Below are 18,227 nucleotides of genomic sequence, written 5' to 3' on the forward strand. Positions count from 1 at the left end.
GAGCATGGCAGAGAGTTCTGGTTATTTTCAGTTTTCAAGAAATAACTGATGAAAAGCCCTGCCTGGAAGGTGTCATGTTCTTCTGCTGAATAAGCTAAACCGAAAAGAAAAAAAAAAAAAAAAAAAAAATCACACTGGAAATACTCAAGTAAATAAACCTCGGGGCCTAACAGAGCCATAGTCAGCCTGTAGTGATTTCACTGAGTACGCCTCTGCTCTGCTCTAATTTAAAGGTAGAGATTAGGCACATTTAGAAGTGACTTTTAAATTAAAATATCACCATTGTTTAATAATAACTACTGTTGATATCTTTCCTCTCATTAGAACAGATCCTGGGTTTTGTTTTTCACATTTTGCATAAAACTAAAACTGTCAGCATTTTACAGATGTTTTAATTAGATGCTGTTATTAAAAAGAATGGTACAGAAACAAAAATCTGGTATTAAATGCCTTAGAGACTGTGAATTTTTGAAATTAGACTTCAGCAGGGTCCTATTAATGCTACAGTTGCAAAATTTCACTATTGTTGGGTCTTTTTGTTTCTTTTTAGTGTTACGGGAAAAATCCTTCATAAGCCATGGGGACAGATTTCGGTTTTTACACAGTTGGTTAGTAGAGCTGTAAAATGAAATTTAATTCTGTAGTACACAGTGCTTTTCCTACACGCTAAATCCACCAGTAAGAACCAACTTTGTAATGATGGTAAATAGCTTTTCTGGTCCATTTGCGAACTGTAATAATCAAAGTCCTTTACAGTTGTTTTACAGTGCTCCCGAGTGTTAAATTATTAGATTGTAATTATACATTACTGGAGTATTAACCTTATTGAAAATATAGTTTTGTGTTAATGACCCGTGCTCGTTCTTGTTAAGAAAAATCATCGGGATGAATGAACGGGAAGCTCTCCTTACGTGAAAGATTGTGTGTCTGCACTCTCACGTGGTGGGTGGTTACCTACACTTGGATTTAATCTCTGTCCGAGACAGAACGTGCGGATGGAGTAGACTTGGCAGCAGAAATAGAAGAAACAATAAACTCCGCAGGAACAAAGGCCATCTTTAGATATCCTTTGTGTGCCCTCGTAAATCGTAACCTACGGTTTTGAATAAATTCACACACCTTGTGTTCATGCCAACAATTCTGAACTGATGTTGGTTTCTGCTTGGAGTACGTAAAGGAGGTCTTTGGCCCATAGTTGGAGTTAGGTTTAGGAGGTGCGAGATCTATAAGCAAAATCCTGTGAAGGCATTTCCTGTAAAGACTTCTGAGAACGTGAGTGACGCTAGAACAAAAAGGAGACTTGTCAGTGCTTTAGAGGTCCCGGAGCGTGCTGGAAAGCATGCAAGGCTGTGGGACTTGGAAAAGCAGCTGCACGCAGGTCCGCGCAAGGAAAATATCTGGAGAGCTGCAAAGAGGATAACTCTTGCCAAGCAAGAGGGAGGGTAAGAGAGGGGCAGCCATGAGAGCTGAGAGCATGACTGATGAGAATTTCTAATTAAAAGATTAAAGGCGACGTGGCAGCACTGACTGGTTACCTGGCCACATTTATAAGCAGAAAAGTCTCCGACGTGGCTGGTATTTACCACTGCGCTGCAAAGAGTCGCTGTTTGCATTTTATGGCTGGCTGCGAACCAGTGGGTAACCACCAGTCCAGTTTCTAGTTAGATTAGCCTAAATCTGCTGATTGTCTACCACGTCTCCAAGTTCCTCTAATTCCTTGCCTTTTCCACCTTGGAAATACCCCAAACCAAGTGGAGGGTAATAGATTTGGTACATCAAGGCTTTGCTCTCAGCCAAAAATGATGACAAACTAACCAATCTACAAGGTGCTGCTGAGGTCCTGAATTTCACTGGAAGGAGTGACTTACATTTCATCAGAAAGGGTGCAGGTCTGCTGGTAAAGCTGCGCTGCTTGTGATGCTCTAGTGAGTCTCGGAAAGGGAGAATTACACCAATCATCTACCTGTTCTTAACGAGCTCTCTGCTCTGGTTCTTCTACCCCAAACCTGTAAATAACTGTCATGAATAAAGACAGACAAGCAAGCAGTCTCTTAAGTCTTTATACATAAAATGAAGGCTGGAGTCTTCATTACATAGCAACTGCCATTACGTTATTTCCATGAAGAATGTTTTTTGAATGGTCATTGCAAATGGCTAATAAAAAATAAGCAAACGACCCCCAATTAAATTTTGAAAGTGAAGATTTCCCCCTGACATTTCTCACTGCATCCTCTTCCCTGGAAACAACAGCACTTCCTCCCCTATCACCATTCGATCCTTTGGAGGCAAGGCGATGCCATTTTGGAGAGCAAAAGTCTTGGAAGTTTTCAGTCTTTTGGGGTTTCTCTTTTCAAACGGATTCAAATTCTCTCTGCCAAGCTGTGTACTTCTGGCTCAGGTTCTTTGCTGATGGTTTGGTGTGGGCGATCACATCCAGGAAATCTGCTGTTGTGATCGTGTCTAATCGGATCACAGGTAAGTTGCTGTTACCTAAAGAGAAGAGAATTGTTTAAATACCGTTACTATTACCAGAAGACATTATTTTATGTCCCTGCCTAATGCAACACTTAATGTACGAAAGCAACAGAATAAACCTAGTGAGATAAAGAAAAATTTGTATTTGTGCACAGGGCACAGATACTGGCAGCTTTAAAAAAAGGCCCGATTTTCAGAAATGTTAGCTTAGGTAGTTCGAAATGTACAGTTTAAAACTTTCCTAAGCAGATAGCAGAGCTCCACCTGCTGGGGTTAACGTTATAATTTCTAGAGTTACAGCAGCAGATCGGCATTTCCCAGATCGGATTTTCTACTCGGAGCTGTGGTACCTGGCTGATGATTTTCAAGAGCGTCGAAAATTTTCCTCACTGGTCTCATGGCTGCTTCCTTGCAGACGAGTTTTACGTCTGAGCCAGAGTACCCATCCGTTTCCTGTGACGGGATCAGAATGATACATTACAGCTCGCAGGCTTGCAAATCGGACAGGAATGGCATTTACAAGCGTATATATTTTATATGTATTTATATAAAATATTTGTAAAGTCTATTCCTGTCTGAAATATATGTGTATATATATACATACACACACGTACATACTTTTATGTGTAGCCTCCCCTCAACATTATGTCACTTGTTCTTGTTTTGAATGCCCACAGTACCTTGTAGGAGCAAGGAAAACACTGGGCATTTTCTTTCTAAAGGGTGATTTTCCATAGGTCAAATAAAACTCACCTTTCTCTATCTGTTCCCAGCTTCCTTGTTAATAAAATAACTATTTCCTCAGTAACATGAAACAAAAACTGAGCAGTATTGTCTCTCTGAACAGATGTAAAAACGGACAACTGAATAGAATAGAATCATGGAATCACAGAATCATTTAGGTTGGAAAAGACCTTTAAGATCATCCAGTCCAGCCATTAACCTACACTACCAACTCCACCACTAAACCAATTAAGGGGAGAGTAGCAATTTCATGTTTCCTGCCTTGATGGCTGGATTCTTTTTAATGAAAGTAAAAACTAGGAGTCATTAAGGTTGGAAAGGAGCTCTAAGATCATCAGTCCAACCATCAACCCAACACCCCCATGCCCACTAAATCACGTCCCAAAGTGCCACCTCTGCCCGTTTTTTGAACACTGGGTAAGCTGTAAGATATTTTCAAAGAATTTAAGATGTGACAGAGGGCTAAATGAAGAAAGCCTGGGCATCTAGTGAATCTCTTCACTGTCTAAATGCTCCTTTCTCCCGCAGCAGTGGAGCTGTGACAAACCTTCCCTACGCAATTAACTGTTGATTACCCTGATGAATTGGAAGTGCTCCCAGCCTGGTGAGAAGAGTGATAAAATATACTGTTTCTGGAAGTCTCCCTGTATTTAAGGCTGAAAAATTGGCCCAACAGAGAGGATCAGAACACATCATTTTGCAAGCAGAGCTGTGTGAAACCAGTGATTTCCACGGCCAGGTACGTGCCTGTGAAATACTCAGCCCCACGTCTTGTGGATCTCCCTTTGGCTGGAGCCTCAAACTGGGCTGAGGTCCTTCCCCCACCTCTGTGTGTGTCGCGATTGCCGTACACAGAGGTGTTGTCGCAACCCTCTGCTTCGGACCTCTTCTGCCACAATGTAATGCCACCGCTGTGGGTGACGCACGTCGCTCTTGCTTACAGTTCCCACCCGGAAAAGGCCTCAAGCACCGTGTGGGCATTGTCCCTGCTGCAGAGCTGTCTCACCTGGCCCAGCAAGCTGTAGTCCAGATCCGTTCTCAGCTCCACTCCTCCGCTGTTGCTCAGAGGGGGCAGCCAGTGCTGGATCATCACCCGCCGTGCCTCTTTACTTGGGAGGTCAACCAAAATCCTCTTCTCCAACCGCCGCAGCATGGCAGAATCTAACTCCCTGCAAGTAAAGGAGGAGAGGAATCGTCTCAGCGCGTCTCGTTGCAGAGACATGGCTTTGACAGCAAGCTCCTCGCTGCAGGGACTGACATTTTTCAACCCCACCTGCAACTGTGTCAGCCTAATTTGGAAAAAAAAAAAAAAAAAAAAAAGAAAAAGGAGTAATTATCCAGTGTATTCCTGTTCAGTACGTTAGCGATACGCTGGCTTGTGTCAATGAGGCTTAACAATAACAATCAGAAGTTGTAGTTATCTTCCCTGGCTCTGATACTCACCTGCAGCATGTCTCATCAGCAATAACCTCTCCCTTTCTCCCTTTGCTATTAAGAAGACACGACAAATTGTCTGTCTGGGGCACTGTCAGGACTAATTAGTTGCTACTTTGTAAGGGATGCTTTCTAGGTATAAAATACAGACTGAAGGTCTTGGATGCGAGGGCCGTGTTTATGGCAGAACAAGACGTCAGATCTGAGACTGCTGTTGCAATACAAATTACAAATAATACAGCCAAAAAGGAAAGTATCCTTATAAAAAGGATCATGTGAGGGATGGACAGGCTGGATAAATGTGTCACTGAGCCAAAACCCATGATGCTGTCAACATCAACACTGATAAAGTGTTTTGCCTAAAAAAAAAAAAAGAAAAAGGTAAAATACAAAAGATTGGGACTGCTCTTCATTTTTACTTGCTTGTGATGCACAAAGGACGCTTGAAAGAAAAATGAATGTTTCTTTCCGTTCCTTTCTCAATCACCATTTAGAAATAGTCCTTCTTGCCAGTGCCACCGATTCTGTCGAGTGTCAGGAGTCCTGGCATGCCCGGCACGCCAGCTCCTCTCAGACACACATCCAAACAGCTCATTTTAATCTAGTTTTTTTTTTCCCAAGTGCTTTTCAGTTGTTTGCATCTAATGGTAATGCAACCAAACAACTGAATACAAATTCCTGCTCCAGTTCATCTCTTGTTACTTGTGTAGCGGGAATGGTCTACAAGTACTCCAGCCATCCACACAATTTTCAAGAATAAATAGCTGCTACTAAATATTTACTCATTCCTAAGTCTTCAGTACCTCCCAGGCGCTGCTCTGAGCTATCAACCTTCCAAGTGCTGTACCAACCTTTCTCTACCGGCCCCATTCAGTCACAGACTTGTTATTTCAGTTTAAAATATAATTCAGGTCCTCATACCTGCCGAGAAACTCTCGTCAAGGGGAAACTCACTTCAGTGGGTCTTGTGCAGACAGAAAAACAGGAGCCCTAAGCACCATTCCACCCTTGTCGGCTGAGCAGAAGGAGCCAGCTGTTGGAGGACTGCCCCTGCAATCTGCGCCACAGATACACTTAAATAAACCTGCCTCTACTTTTCCCGATTCCCTGGGTGAAATCTTTTTGCCAGCAAAGTCAACACTCAAGCAACGCTTCTTGGATGAAATGCCTCTTTAATTTGCAGGGAGCTCAAAGCCAGCTGAAGACAGATTCTGTAGCACACCAACAGAGCTTATTTCTGTCACCTTTGGTGACTTGTCTTTATTTTTTAATAGCAAGTGTTTTCTACTGGCCGAGAACGTGATAAAGAACACAAAAAATGGGCTCCCAAATCCCCATCTAGATGCCTGCCTAGGTTTTCCACAGACCTCAGCACGCCTGGCTCTCAGCACAGTGGGAGCAGACATGTCCCTCTCCCCAGAAATGACATTGGTTTGGGAGAGCTGTTTCCACGTGCACGGAGCCAAGGGCAATGAAAGCGAAGCTTAGAAAACCAGATCAGTAGAAACTCAGAGGACAACAGCGATTCACTCAGATCCATCCCAGTACTTGACTAATCGAGGCCCGAGAAGTAAATACCAGAGTTTGCTAATCAATGGCTGTTGGTATACTGATATTATTAGTGATATTATTAGTGATATTTTTAGGCTGTTTAAGATGCCATCCAACATTCAGTGCAACGCCTCTCGCACAGGGTCCCACCCAGACCAAAGAACCGTTTGAGTCCCCACTCTCCTTCCAAATGTATTTTTCAGCTCAACTTCTCCTCAAAATCGTTTTGCTTGGCTGGAAATAATGACTCTCTGGCTGACCAACCCCTTGGCTGTTATTTACATATTACCATCCTCCGCATAAACAGAGCAAAAGTTCTCAAGGTTTTAGAGGCGCCCATGCAGGTATTCTAAACCGCCCTTGCAGGCAAAGGACAAACACAGCCAGAGTCTCTGCAAATATCCTACAAATCTTCTAAATGATGACGTTTTCCAGCACTCCTCCTGCTTCAGCGCACTCCTGGGGTGTCCCCCAATATCACAGTTTCATGAGCTCCCTAGCCATGTTCTATAAGTCAGTCCCCTGATACACAGAAGTTGCTCTGTTTATCCAGAAAGGTTACAGTGACCCTGCTTGTTGGCTAAAGAGGAAAATAAAGACATAATATTTTTGTTATCTTCAGTGTTTAGGTTGTTTGCTAAATTGTTTTGTTAGTGATCAAATGCAAGGTTAAGTGACATTAACCAGAACAGAATAATAAGCACTGAGCCAACCAAAATACTCTCTGAAATAATAGCCAATAAAAGTATTAAGAAATGCTCATGAAAAGATACACAAAGCTGTACAGGACCTATAAAAGATGGTGCTCCTCCAGGCTGACATCACAAGGCATCACGCCATGTCATCACTCTCAAATTTCATGAAGATAAACAAGACACCTGTTTTCATTTCCAGAAGAGAGAAGAGTAACAAATGTATTTTAGGCAGAAAACCTCAACAACTCCAGAGGTGAACCCAGAAACAACACAAGGGCCAACTGGTCCATAATTAATCCCTGCCGAGTGCGATCATCACCGCAGCGCTCTGGAGGAAAAGGCACCAAGAATGAGCGAGCTTCTCATCCTTCCCACCTCCCATCCTCCTGTGCACATGGCCTGGGAGAGCCTCCACAAGCTGAGGGCTTGTTCTCACTCCACATCTTCTCCTGCTCTCCTCTTAGGGCTTCCCCACACCATTCTCCTCCACTCTCCTTCCTTGCTTTCCTCCACCGTACACACTGTGTACTGCTGAGAGTGAAGGGAAGAGCTTGCTACGGGGCAATCCCAGATCCAATTTGGATTTTGCAACCCCCCCCCTCTTCTTGAACTCATTTTGGCCATGCGTTCACGGCTCTGACAGGACTCAGCTTGGACAGAAGCGAAGAATCTATCAGCCCGTAGCCAAAGAAGAGCAACAGAGCTGGGGAAGGGTCTGGAGCACAGGGCTGATGGGGAGCGGCTGAGGGAACTGGGGGTGTTCAGCCTGGAGAAGAGGAGGCTGAGGGGAGACCTTATCACTCTCTGCAGCTCCTGACAGGAGGGTGCAGTGAGGTGGGTGTTGGGCTCTTCTCCCAAGTAACAAGCGATAGGACGAGAGGAAATGGCCTCAAGCTGCGTCAGGGGAGGTTTAGATTGGATATCGGGAGAAATTTCTTCATGGAAAGGGTTGTCAAGCAGTGGAACAGGCTGCCCAGGGAAGCAGTTGAGTCCCCATTCCTGGAGGTATTCAAAAGACGGGTAGATGTGGCACTTTGGGACACGGTGTAGTGGTGGATGTGGCAGTGTTAGGTTAATGGTTGGACTCGATGATCTTAAGGGTCTTTTCCAACCTAAACGATTCTGTGATTCACCCATCCCAAGGGTGGGGAGGGAGAAGAAAGCAGCACTGCAATGGAAGTTGAATTAAATGCACTAAAATACGTTAGGAAACATTCACTACGTGATTAAGGATCGCTATTTCTTCACTAATGAGGCCTTTATTTTAATTATGTTGAATCATTTCAACAAGTAATTTGTCAATAGAATGTGCCTTGCTGATGAGTAGCAGGAAGCGAGGCTGGGAGGCAAGCACTGGCTGAAGAGGAAGATCAATAGCTGCAGTGCAGCTTAGGACAGCGTAAAGAGCTTTGTTTAGGCTTCTTTTCATTCATCTAAAAGCAGCTTGGTATTAATGTTTTTCATGATCAATAAATATCCAAGTTAAACAAATCTCTTGAAATCCAGCTTAATACCAAATGTTGGCAAGGACACAGGGCTGTGCTGTGAAGCCACAACCTCGGGCTGTAGTACTAGATATTTTTGAAACTTTGTTATGAAATATCCCTAGGCAGCTGAAGTCTGGGGTCCTACAGTAGGACTGAATGTCAACTAATACACATAAAAATAATCTGTAAAGATATAGTTGAGATCTTAAAGGGGGTTCAAACCCTGCCGACCGTTCTGGAAGCAGATACTCCCAAATTCCTTGAGGCTGTGAGCCTCAATGGCGATGTAAGATGCCCATGGCTTTCACGAGCTTTCCATCCCTCTAAAACACCTTTCTAAGCACATCTTAAAGCGTATTCTCTGCAGTAGGCACATTTCTGCCAGACAACCTAGTCATTATGCTCATAGATTGGATTTACTTAAGAGAGAACAAAATCCAACCTGCCCATGAGCAATGTTGAGAAAGTCCAAAAGGAAATTCTAAGCTCTCAGGTATTAAATTTTCAAAAGCAAGAGCTGGCTTCTCACAACAGCTCAGATGCCACCCTCGTACCAACACAGATTGCCAGCTTTCTGTGGGAGCAGTTCCCCCAAAATAGAAATCTTGTCATTTTGGATCTACCTTAAAAAAAGCTGTGTCATTTTTGATGTTTCAAAGAAGCAATTTTGCAGAAATTAGCACTTCAGGATTGCAAAATGATCCAAAATCAAATGCGTAAACCACTCAAAACTGTATTCTGTAATTTTTGCATGACTTTCGAGAAAGAGTTTATTGGTTGCATAAGGCAGACACATGGCAACAAGACACATGCAGGAATCTCTTTCTGCAGAAGCAGAGAGAGGTCAGCCTCATGCTTACATTAACACATCTCCAAGATCCCGCAGCAGCCACACAGTGACCTTCAGACCAGTCGCTGTCTGAACTCTTCCTCAGTGCGTTTCAAATACTCAATTTTTCCTTTCAAACCAGTGTGCAAGAGTAGAAAGACATGGATCCTCTAAAGGCATCTGATCCCTTTTAATACTGCCATGCCGCAGCATTGCATGTGAAGCTTAGCTACTCGCAGGATAATTTAAGAGACCACAGAAAGGTGCAATGCACTGCTCAGAGTTTCTCTTTCTAAAAGGGTGAAACAATAACAAACATTTATAATGTATTACTAACGAACCATAAAGACGCAAATGGATTATTAATGTATTAATTCTCTTTCAAACTTAACTGTTCACACACACAGTAGCTATTTATTTTTCAGCATTTTCTTACAGAACTGGAACATAATTAAATCAAATTCTGTTCAGTTCCTTTCATGTAGATAGAGTAACACAAAATGGGGTGGATTTTGTGCTGATTGAAATTCATGAGTTTGTCCAAGGCATAAATCCCCCGAACCAACAGGGGCTATAAAAGCCAGCGATGGCTTTGTACTCACACTGTTGGGCCAGAGTAGGAACCACCCTAACTTGTACATCTAATTTCTACATAAATTTAGGTGCCCACGCAGGCATTCTCCTAGTTAAAGAGCCTGAAAGCCCTGGGCAGGCAGATGAAAGCCTCCGAATACGTTGCCACTTTGGCACTTGAATTTCAGCAGGTAAGATGTCCGCCTGGTGATTCTCAGAAGCATCCTTCCTTGATTGTATGCGAAACATAAGGCTTTGCATTGGGAAAGAAAATGTAGGGGGTAAGACAGGCTTGCAGAAGGAGGCAGATTGGATCTCTTCCCATGATGGACAGAAACTCCAGCCTTTACATCAGAGAAGAACCGAGTAATTCTCAAGTGACTTCTTAGGTATTTAATTTATCTAATTTTAATGAGGGATACTGAAGGGTGACACACTGCCTGTTTTTATGCAGTAACTATGGCTCTACGTCTAACTTCCAAGACCACTCCCCTTAGCCTTTCTTACATTCAGAAGAGAGAAATACTTCAAATTACTCTCAGGGTACCTAGATTAGGCCCCTGCTTTGATTTACAGCATCACAGAATGGCTGAGGTTGGAAGGCATCTCTTGGAGATCAGTTAGTCCAACGCCCTGCTCAGATCAGGGTCAGCCAGAGCAGGTTGCGCAGGGCCGCATCCAGTCAGGTTTTGAGCATCTCCAAGGATGGAGATTCCACAACCTCCCTGAGCAACCCGTGCCAGAGTTTGATCACCCACGCTTGAGCTTTCACGGGATTCCTGTGGGCTCATTCCTCCGGCCTGTCGAGGTCCCTCTGAAGGGCAGCACAACCATCTGGTCTATCAACTACTCCTCCCAGTTTTGTAGCATCTGCAAACATGCTGAGGGTGCGCTCTGTCCCATCGTCCAAGTCATTGATGAAGATGTTAAACAGCACTGACCCCTGCGGGTCTCTCGATTGCTCTGAATCGCTGCATCTGTTGTTTTGCTGTTGACTGTCTCATAGCAGGGGAAACTTGCCTTCTACCTTAGGTGCCAAAATTATGTGCTGTGCTAGTGACTACTTGGAGCTGCTAGAGATTTTCTTATTTCTGTCAGTCTTAATATGCCTGTCAGAGTTCAAGGAGCATCTGGACAATACTATTAGTCATATGATTTAGTTCTAGGTAGTCCTGTGAGGAGCAGGGAGTTGGACTCGATGATCCTTATGGATCCCTTCCAACTTGATATATTCTATGATTCTATGTGAACACTGCCCACAAAGTTTACGAAAGAGAACAGACTGGGGTAAAACACCTTTGTTCATCATGCAGGAAATACTGTACAGCACAAGCATCCACAGAGCCATCTCTCTGGCCCCATCCTTCTGCGTCTCTGAAGGACTCGGGCTTCTCAGCACCAACATGTTTTAAAATGGGCCAGGCCTACAGGCCACATGGCACTGATTGAAAATATTACCTTTGAGCCTCAATTCTGAGGCACCAACAACACTTCTGTTGTTTAATTCTCTTTGCCTCTTCCCTTGGCCTTTCAGCCAGGCCTGCCAAAAAGTGAATCAGCTGAGGAAAGAATAAAGCATTACCACAAACTTTGTGAGAGAACATTAGGTGGTGTGTCATGACTGAGAAGTGCATTCGTACGTTATACAAAATAAAATATGCACTAGGAGTTGATGCTTTTTTATAAGTACTCAAAAGCAAGCAGCTGTGGATAAACACACTGTGTCATTCAGACTCAGATGCTCCCTACAGCCAGCAACAGCCTGCTGATCCCAGCCCAGAGCCCTCCAGTCACACAGAGAGGCTTTTCCAACACATTTCCTTACAGCAACCTCATGAGAATCAGCCAAAAATCACTAATCATGAAAAGCAATCCAGGAATGAAGCCTGTGGTCTTGTGGGTGCAGAGCCTTCACTTGCTCCCGGCCAGTTTTGGATCCTCTGCTCTGCAGCCGTCACGCTGCAGAGCCGGGCGAGAGTCACATCAAGGAACAACGTGCCTTTCAGTCAAATTTCAAGTATCGCCACCTGAAATGCTGCTGAGCCACTGCTCGCACAAGGTCATTGCTGGGAACAACTGCCACGGGGCTCCACCAAACATTTCCCAGACCATGGTTTGAAGTTCCCTGGAAACAGGACTGCTGCCTTCTCATTTTCAGACTCCTAGCTTGACCACCTCTACCTATGAGAGGTGAACAGGCTCGCTTAGGTGGGCACACCTTTAGGGACACAGATACCGAGAAAGACCTCAGTGCTCTGACGATCAGCAAACTACAAAACACCAGCCATTCAGTCTGCCCCAAGCAGACACCTTGTACACCCCTGCTTCATGAACACTTCAGGGAGAGGAGGAAGCATGGAAAAAACCCTTCTTAGGCCTAACTCATCTTTTTTGCAGACACCTGCCTCCAAGACTGTCCCTCACCAAACAGGTAATTTCCACAGTTTACTTTGCTGAGGTTCCCCTCTCTGCTTCCAAGGCCCAGATTTCTCTGTTGGAAAAGATCTTCTTCCACTGAAGATTTCAGTGGATTTCCTTTTCCCCTGCCCAGGGACAGGGGGAATCTTGGGGCAGACAGAAATCCACAGACTAGTTCCAGACCTATGAAAACTAATTTCAAAACCAAGCCCATCATCAATGTGCTTCAATTCCCTGTACAGGTGTTGGTTCCTACTCTGGGAAATGATTAGTAAGCTACAAATCAGACTGTTAAAAATAGCTGTGCTTAACCAACAGCCGCTGTTTTCCCCGTGTACCATTTGGGACCATTTGCTAATGTTTTGTATGAAAGAAAAAGATACACTGTACTAGTTCAGATGAATGATCAAGCCAGATCAACACGCTGGCTCTGGCAGTGGCCATGGGAGATGCTATTCAAGAAGAGCCCACGAGCTGGCCATTTTCTGCTGTCTGGTGGACTCCCCCAAGCACCCACAGTTGTTACACTACAAATGTTACCTCCCTACCTCATCCTGTCTGTCTTGTTCTCAATACACGTCCTGCCCATCTTGAGAACCAACACGATGAAGCGCCCTAGTTCCAATCTTAAACTGTTTATTCTTCTATTCTAAATTATCTTAAAGAAAGCGAAGAATTTTGTCCCTCAACTTTTAAAAGTCACATTTGATACCAATAAAATCCAACATTCCTATTTATGGAGTATCCTTCTAAGCACTAGATGTTTTAAGCACCTTACAGTTCCAGGCTGAAACCCTTCTTAGCTTAAACATAGTAAATAACTTTCCTATAAAGTCAAATACTCCATTTTAAATATTAGCAGCTGGTAGCACCAGCATATGTTGACTTTATTACGGATTATTCTCATGTGGCACAAATAGCAAGAACTGTAGAGTTTAAAAGTAAAAGCTCCAAATTAATCTTTAAATGCTTTAACCAAATATCAAGGCCTTTTCTGCAAAAGTCTAAATAAAATCTTTATCTGTGCTTAGAAGCTCATGCAAATGTATTCAAAATGTACTCTCTGGATCTCTTACCATGGCAGATTGGAAGCTGCTAAAACAAATACAAGATCATCAGATCGGGCCAAGCCATCCATCTGCACCAGTAATTCTGTTTTCATCCGCCGACTTCCTTCATGTTCACCACTACCAAGATTCAGAGAAATATTGTTTGCTCAGTGCATTAAAGTAATCATCTTTATTTATACAGTGTCATTCACAGCAACTGAGCCCTTGTCACAGTTTTGCCCCAGTTCAAAGCATGATTAAGCTCCATTAGCTAAAATCTAAGCATTAAAATCAAGCTTTCTAATGATTACTTAAATGGACTCTTTTCAGTGTATTAAAGCGAGAAGAATTCACTATTCCCGAATCCAAAGAAAATATTTCTTTTTATTTTTTTCTTCACATTAATCTCCACTCAACATTGATGTTTACTGGAAAACAGCTAAGGCTTTGATTGATTGATCTATACAAGAGAATCTTTATAATGTGATAGTTGCCGTTAAATAACTAACACACCTACCTATTCAGGGCAACTACTGGCATTTTGCTGTGAGTGAATGTTAAGTGGCCACAAGAAGATACACCTACTTCTGAATTCAATATTTTGCAAAATGTTCTATCAAAAGCAAACAGAAAAATATGCCGTATTGAAGTGAATTTAAAAATGGGGCAGAGACCACACAGAAAGGATCCTTCCTTAAGCCAAGTGCTAAGAATTCTGGCTCTGATCCAGGTAACCAGTTTTGCAGAGAAACATTTTGAACTTTTGGTCCCAGATGTGGAGTTCTTGGAAACTCCTGGATCAAACCCAGAGAAAACATCAGGGCCTTAGATGGCAAGAGCTACAATGCAGGTTTAATGGCGTATTTCTGCAAAGGCATCCACACATCGGTGCCAAGTCAATATTTAATAAGGATATGTAAAAATAACTACATAATCTTAAATAAAAATCCTTATTAAAATATATAATCCAGTGATGGTAATGAGAGCTTTTAAAAGTATACGTGAAGGCAAAATTTGGCCCATAACGTATAGCTATTAACTGAAAATTATTACAAGTTGTATCTTTATGATATGGCGTATTCTATTTATAAATCTTTGTGAGCATATAATTTACAGTATATAAAATCCACTGTAATGGGCTCCTAATGGTTATAACAATATCTTTATATTTCTCCTGCTTTTTCCCCATCCCTAACCTTTTCAATCTGTTTTTAACTATAAACTGTCTACGCCACGATGACAATAATAACATCCTCCCATTCCTGCATCTGGAAGTCCTGACAGTGACACCAAAATTTATCCCATTAATGAAAATGCCATTCCACCGTGTACACTTTTGTCTTACCCTGCTATGCCTAAGCCTGTCCAAAGCGTCACAAAAGCAGCTGCTTCTTACTCGCCTCTAACAAGTCATCTCCTCCGCTGCCTTTATTTCCACTTCAAATCCCTTATTTTAAAGTACAGCACCACAATTATACACTCTTGCACCTCTCTCCTTCTCACAGTCTTGCTGGACCCATAGACCCTTGCTAATCTTCACACAACCTGTCTTTCACGCTTGCTTCTCTCCTGATCTCATCTACTGCGAATGAAACAACCACTACAGCTCGCTCTTTAAATCCCCATGGCGTATGCAACGCTTCCATGAAGCGGTACTTTTGGAGCCGATAGGTGTTCTGACAATAACACACTGCGAGGCTCCTAAAGTTGACAACAGAACAAAAGAAAAATTGCTTAATAAAAAGTCAAGAAAGTTACTATTATCAGTCGAAGTAATTATAATGTCTACAAAATCTAGGAGACAAGTCTTTCAGGGGCCCAATCATGCTGCTGTTGAAGTCTATAGAGTAGCCTCAGGCTTTAGTTTAGCTAAGATTTGTTTCTAACAGGTACACTCTAGGATTAAGCATTGGTCAGCACCTGAACACACACACACACACTATTCAAAAGCTGCAGTAAAAGGGGGACAAATATTTTGCTAAAGCCGTAAGAAGTGCTCTCATCCATTACCCAGCAGCAGTGCCTCTTTGACTCATAACTGACTCCAGCTCATCCAAGAAAATTGTGGAAGGAGCATGGTACCGGGCAAGCTCAAATAACACCTGTTTAGAGAGAAGAGTAAATGTAAAAGAAAGGTAAACTAACACAAAAAGGCATTAAGGGCCACTGGCACAGAAGATAAATAACAGTAGCCACATTCCAAACTTCTAGGACAAAAAGGGATATCTGCTGGGAAAAAGCTCTGGGTAGGCTGAGGGTCCCTGAATCCTCTCAAATTCTGAAAGGTTTGTAAAGGAGATATAAAGAACACAGGCTTGTAATCCTGTCTTTATATGTAAATCTTTCTGGCTAAATCCTATCAGAGTACCCTGCGAATAATGGGATAGAAGAAAATGATCCATCAAAGGATTCCGGGAACTCCTAAATTGTTATCAGAGATTAAACATCCGTCTTTTGTTGTTGCTCCATTTGTAGTTTTTTTAATAAGGATTTGAGAAAAAAAAAATTAAAAATCAGCTGAACCATAATGAAAGAAGATTCTCTTGATAAGAATCAAGCAGTTCTTTTGTTTTTCCTGGTGAAAACAACCATAAACTGCTTGAACAATCAAGATTAAAAAAAAGGAATATTAAGCTGACACACAAAATCTGGGTCTGCCTTTTGGAGAAAGAAGTTTCATCTATTTTTCTGTAAACATGGAGAAGCTTATATTAGCAGTAAAACATATTGCCAGTTCTTCTTCAGTGAAGTGTTCTGTGAGTTTTTAAATAAATATCACTAACAAGATATATTAATCCAGCACTTTGTAATTTTGAACACTTAAAAAAAAATTAAAAGATATATATTATTTTCTTTGGCTATGAAGCACAGGGTTTAAATTACTTGCCCAGAGTCACAAGTAGTCCATGACCAGCACTGTAATTAGTATTGTTTAAGGAAGCAAAAGTTTGCAATTAAGTAGAATATTGGATTATATAATACTCTTGCCATGTAAGTGGCTTTTCCAAGATGGTTGAAACAAAAACTGGATGCTATGATATCAGTTCTGTTTTTACATCCGCTATCACTGCTCTCATGCAAAAGGTGCTGACAGTTTGCAGTCTACAATTTTACTACAAATCTAAAATATAAAATCACACCAACACAGCTGAGAACTGGATGGGCGAACATGCCTCCAAATGAGCACAAAACCCACATATACTTCACACGACTTCAGAAAACGCCTGCACCAGCCTCATGTGATTTTAGGATATAAAATCACACAATACTTTTCTTAGAGCTGTCCCAATCTACAATCTTATTTCATTTCTGGATTCTGCCAGAAACTCAACAAAGGGTGAAATGCCACAGATTCAGTATCATTGCAAATGCTGCGGCATGTTCACAAAAACCCTTCTGGATAGTGGTGTCAAAAACCAGACTGTCCCATCCCTACTCCTGCCAGAAGGGAAACTTCTAGGAAGCTACCGAGACAAATGTCAAGAGGATCAGTAACATAGGAGGTGAATGTCGGAAGAAAAATGTGCCATTTTAAAGGACAAAGGAGACGTGAAGAATAATTATGTTGCAGACACTGCCTAAATTTCAAGGGAGATTAACAATGCTTGTAATGCCATTTGCTGAGTGCAGCCTGACACAATTATTCATTTTCAAGAGCTCTGTATCTATCCGAAGTGTAGTCTAAGAGATGAGTGTAAAGGAAGGCTAAGAGTTTGTGGATTCCTTACACTGAAATGGTGGACATTATAGAGGGATTAGGATGGGCATCTTAGGGCAAGGAAGCTACACCTGAATCCCTGAATTTTTTTGTACCACAGTTGAGCCATGTGTGCTACTTCCTAGTCTATATGCAAAAAGACATTTATCCATTTACCATCAAATTACCTTCCTTAAAACAACTAAGATCTTTGTGACAAAGGAATTCTTTGTCAATTCTGAAGACTAATAGTAGCGACTTTGGGAATCTAAATAACATTTTGTAGGGATCCTAGAAGCTGAGCCTTGCAGAAAGGATGTGAAGTGCTTTGAAGGGGTCACTAAGCAAAGAGTATTTTAGTTAGGAACTCTGCTTGCCTGTCTCTTATTCAGTGAGTCAAAAATCTTTGCTGCCTTCAGGACATCTGCTTCATCTTACATTACAGAACTAAAATTCCACAGCAAGAATCCATTGTGAGGCTTCTGCAGAAGTGACGTTATTCCCATTTTAAGAACCAGATATGAATAGTTACATGTTTTGTCCCAGATAGGAAAGATTATGAGTATCAGAGGAATACTCACTTTCCAGTTCTGTGAACTCTAGTTCTTTCAGTGGGAACCTGATGTTTGTTAAAGTATAATGAATAAAATAATAATTCTTACCCGGACAAGTTTTTCAGAATCACCCCTCCATTTGCTGACAATGGTGGATGCTGATATGTTGAAAAAAGTTGTATTGCATTCTGTGGCAACAGCCTTAGCAAGCAAAGTTTTTCCAGTACCTACAAACAACAATGTTGAAGAAATTCACTCTCTAAAGAAATACAATGCAAATGTTTGAATAATTCCCCTCATCCTACTATCACTCAGATAAAAACACTGAAATAGAAAAAGTCATAGAATCATCCAATGGTTTGGGTTGGAAGGGACCTTTAAAGGTCATCCACCCCAACCTCCCTGCCATGGGCAGGGACATCTTCAACTGGGTCAGGGTGCTCAGAGCCCCGTCCAACCTGGCCTGGGATGTTTCCAGGGATGGGGCATCTCCCACCTCTCTGGGCAACCTGTGCCAGTGTTTCACCACCCCCATCGTAAAACATTTCTTCCTTAGATCCAGTCTGAATCTCCCCTCTTTTCGTTTAAAACCATGACCCCTTGTCCTATCGCTACAGGCCCTGCTAAAAAGCCTGTCCCCATCTTTCTCCTGAGCCCCTGCCAGCACTGCCAGGCTGCAGTCAGGTCTCCCCGCAGCCTTCTCTTCTCCATGCTGAACAAC

General features: G+C 42.4%; 1 protein-coding gene across 2 annotated transcripts in view; it reads right to left on the bottom strand.

Moving 5' to 3' along the window:
• Positions 1-2,039: 2,039 nt before the first annotated feature.
• KATNAL2 (katanin catalytic subunit A1 like 2) overlaps positions 2,040-18,227 on the bottom strand; it is a 33,620-nt gene continuing 17,432 nt past the window's right edge. For both annotated transcript variants that reach the window (XM_075726258.1, XM_075726257.1), the window contains exons 11-16: positions 17,615-17,733; positions 15,266-15,357; positions 13,283-13,393; positions 4,226-4,388; positions 2,826-2,928; positions 2,040-2,490 (exon numbers count right to left, since the gene is read on the bottom strand). In XM_075726258.1, the coding sequence (XP_075582373.1) occupies positions 2,351-2,490; positions 2,826-2,928; positions 4,226-4,388; positions 13,283-13,393; positions 15,266-15,357; positions 17,615-17,733 (728 nt within the window). In that variant the 3' untranslated portion in view covers positions 2,040-2,350. The remainder of the gene's footprint in view (positions 2,491-2,825; positions 2,929-4,225; positions 4,389-13,282; positions 13,394-15,265; positions 15,358-17,614; positions 17,734-18,227) is intronic.

The sequence above is a fragment of the Pelecanus crispus genome, chromosome Z (genome assembly GCF_030463565.1).
Source record: "Pelecanus crispus isolate bPelCri1 chromosome Z, bPelCri1.pri, whole genome shotgun sequence".
Taxonomy (NCBI): Eukaryota; Metazoa; Chordata; class Aves; order Pelecaniformes; family Pelecanidae; genus Pelecanus; species Pelecanus crispus.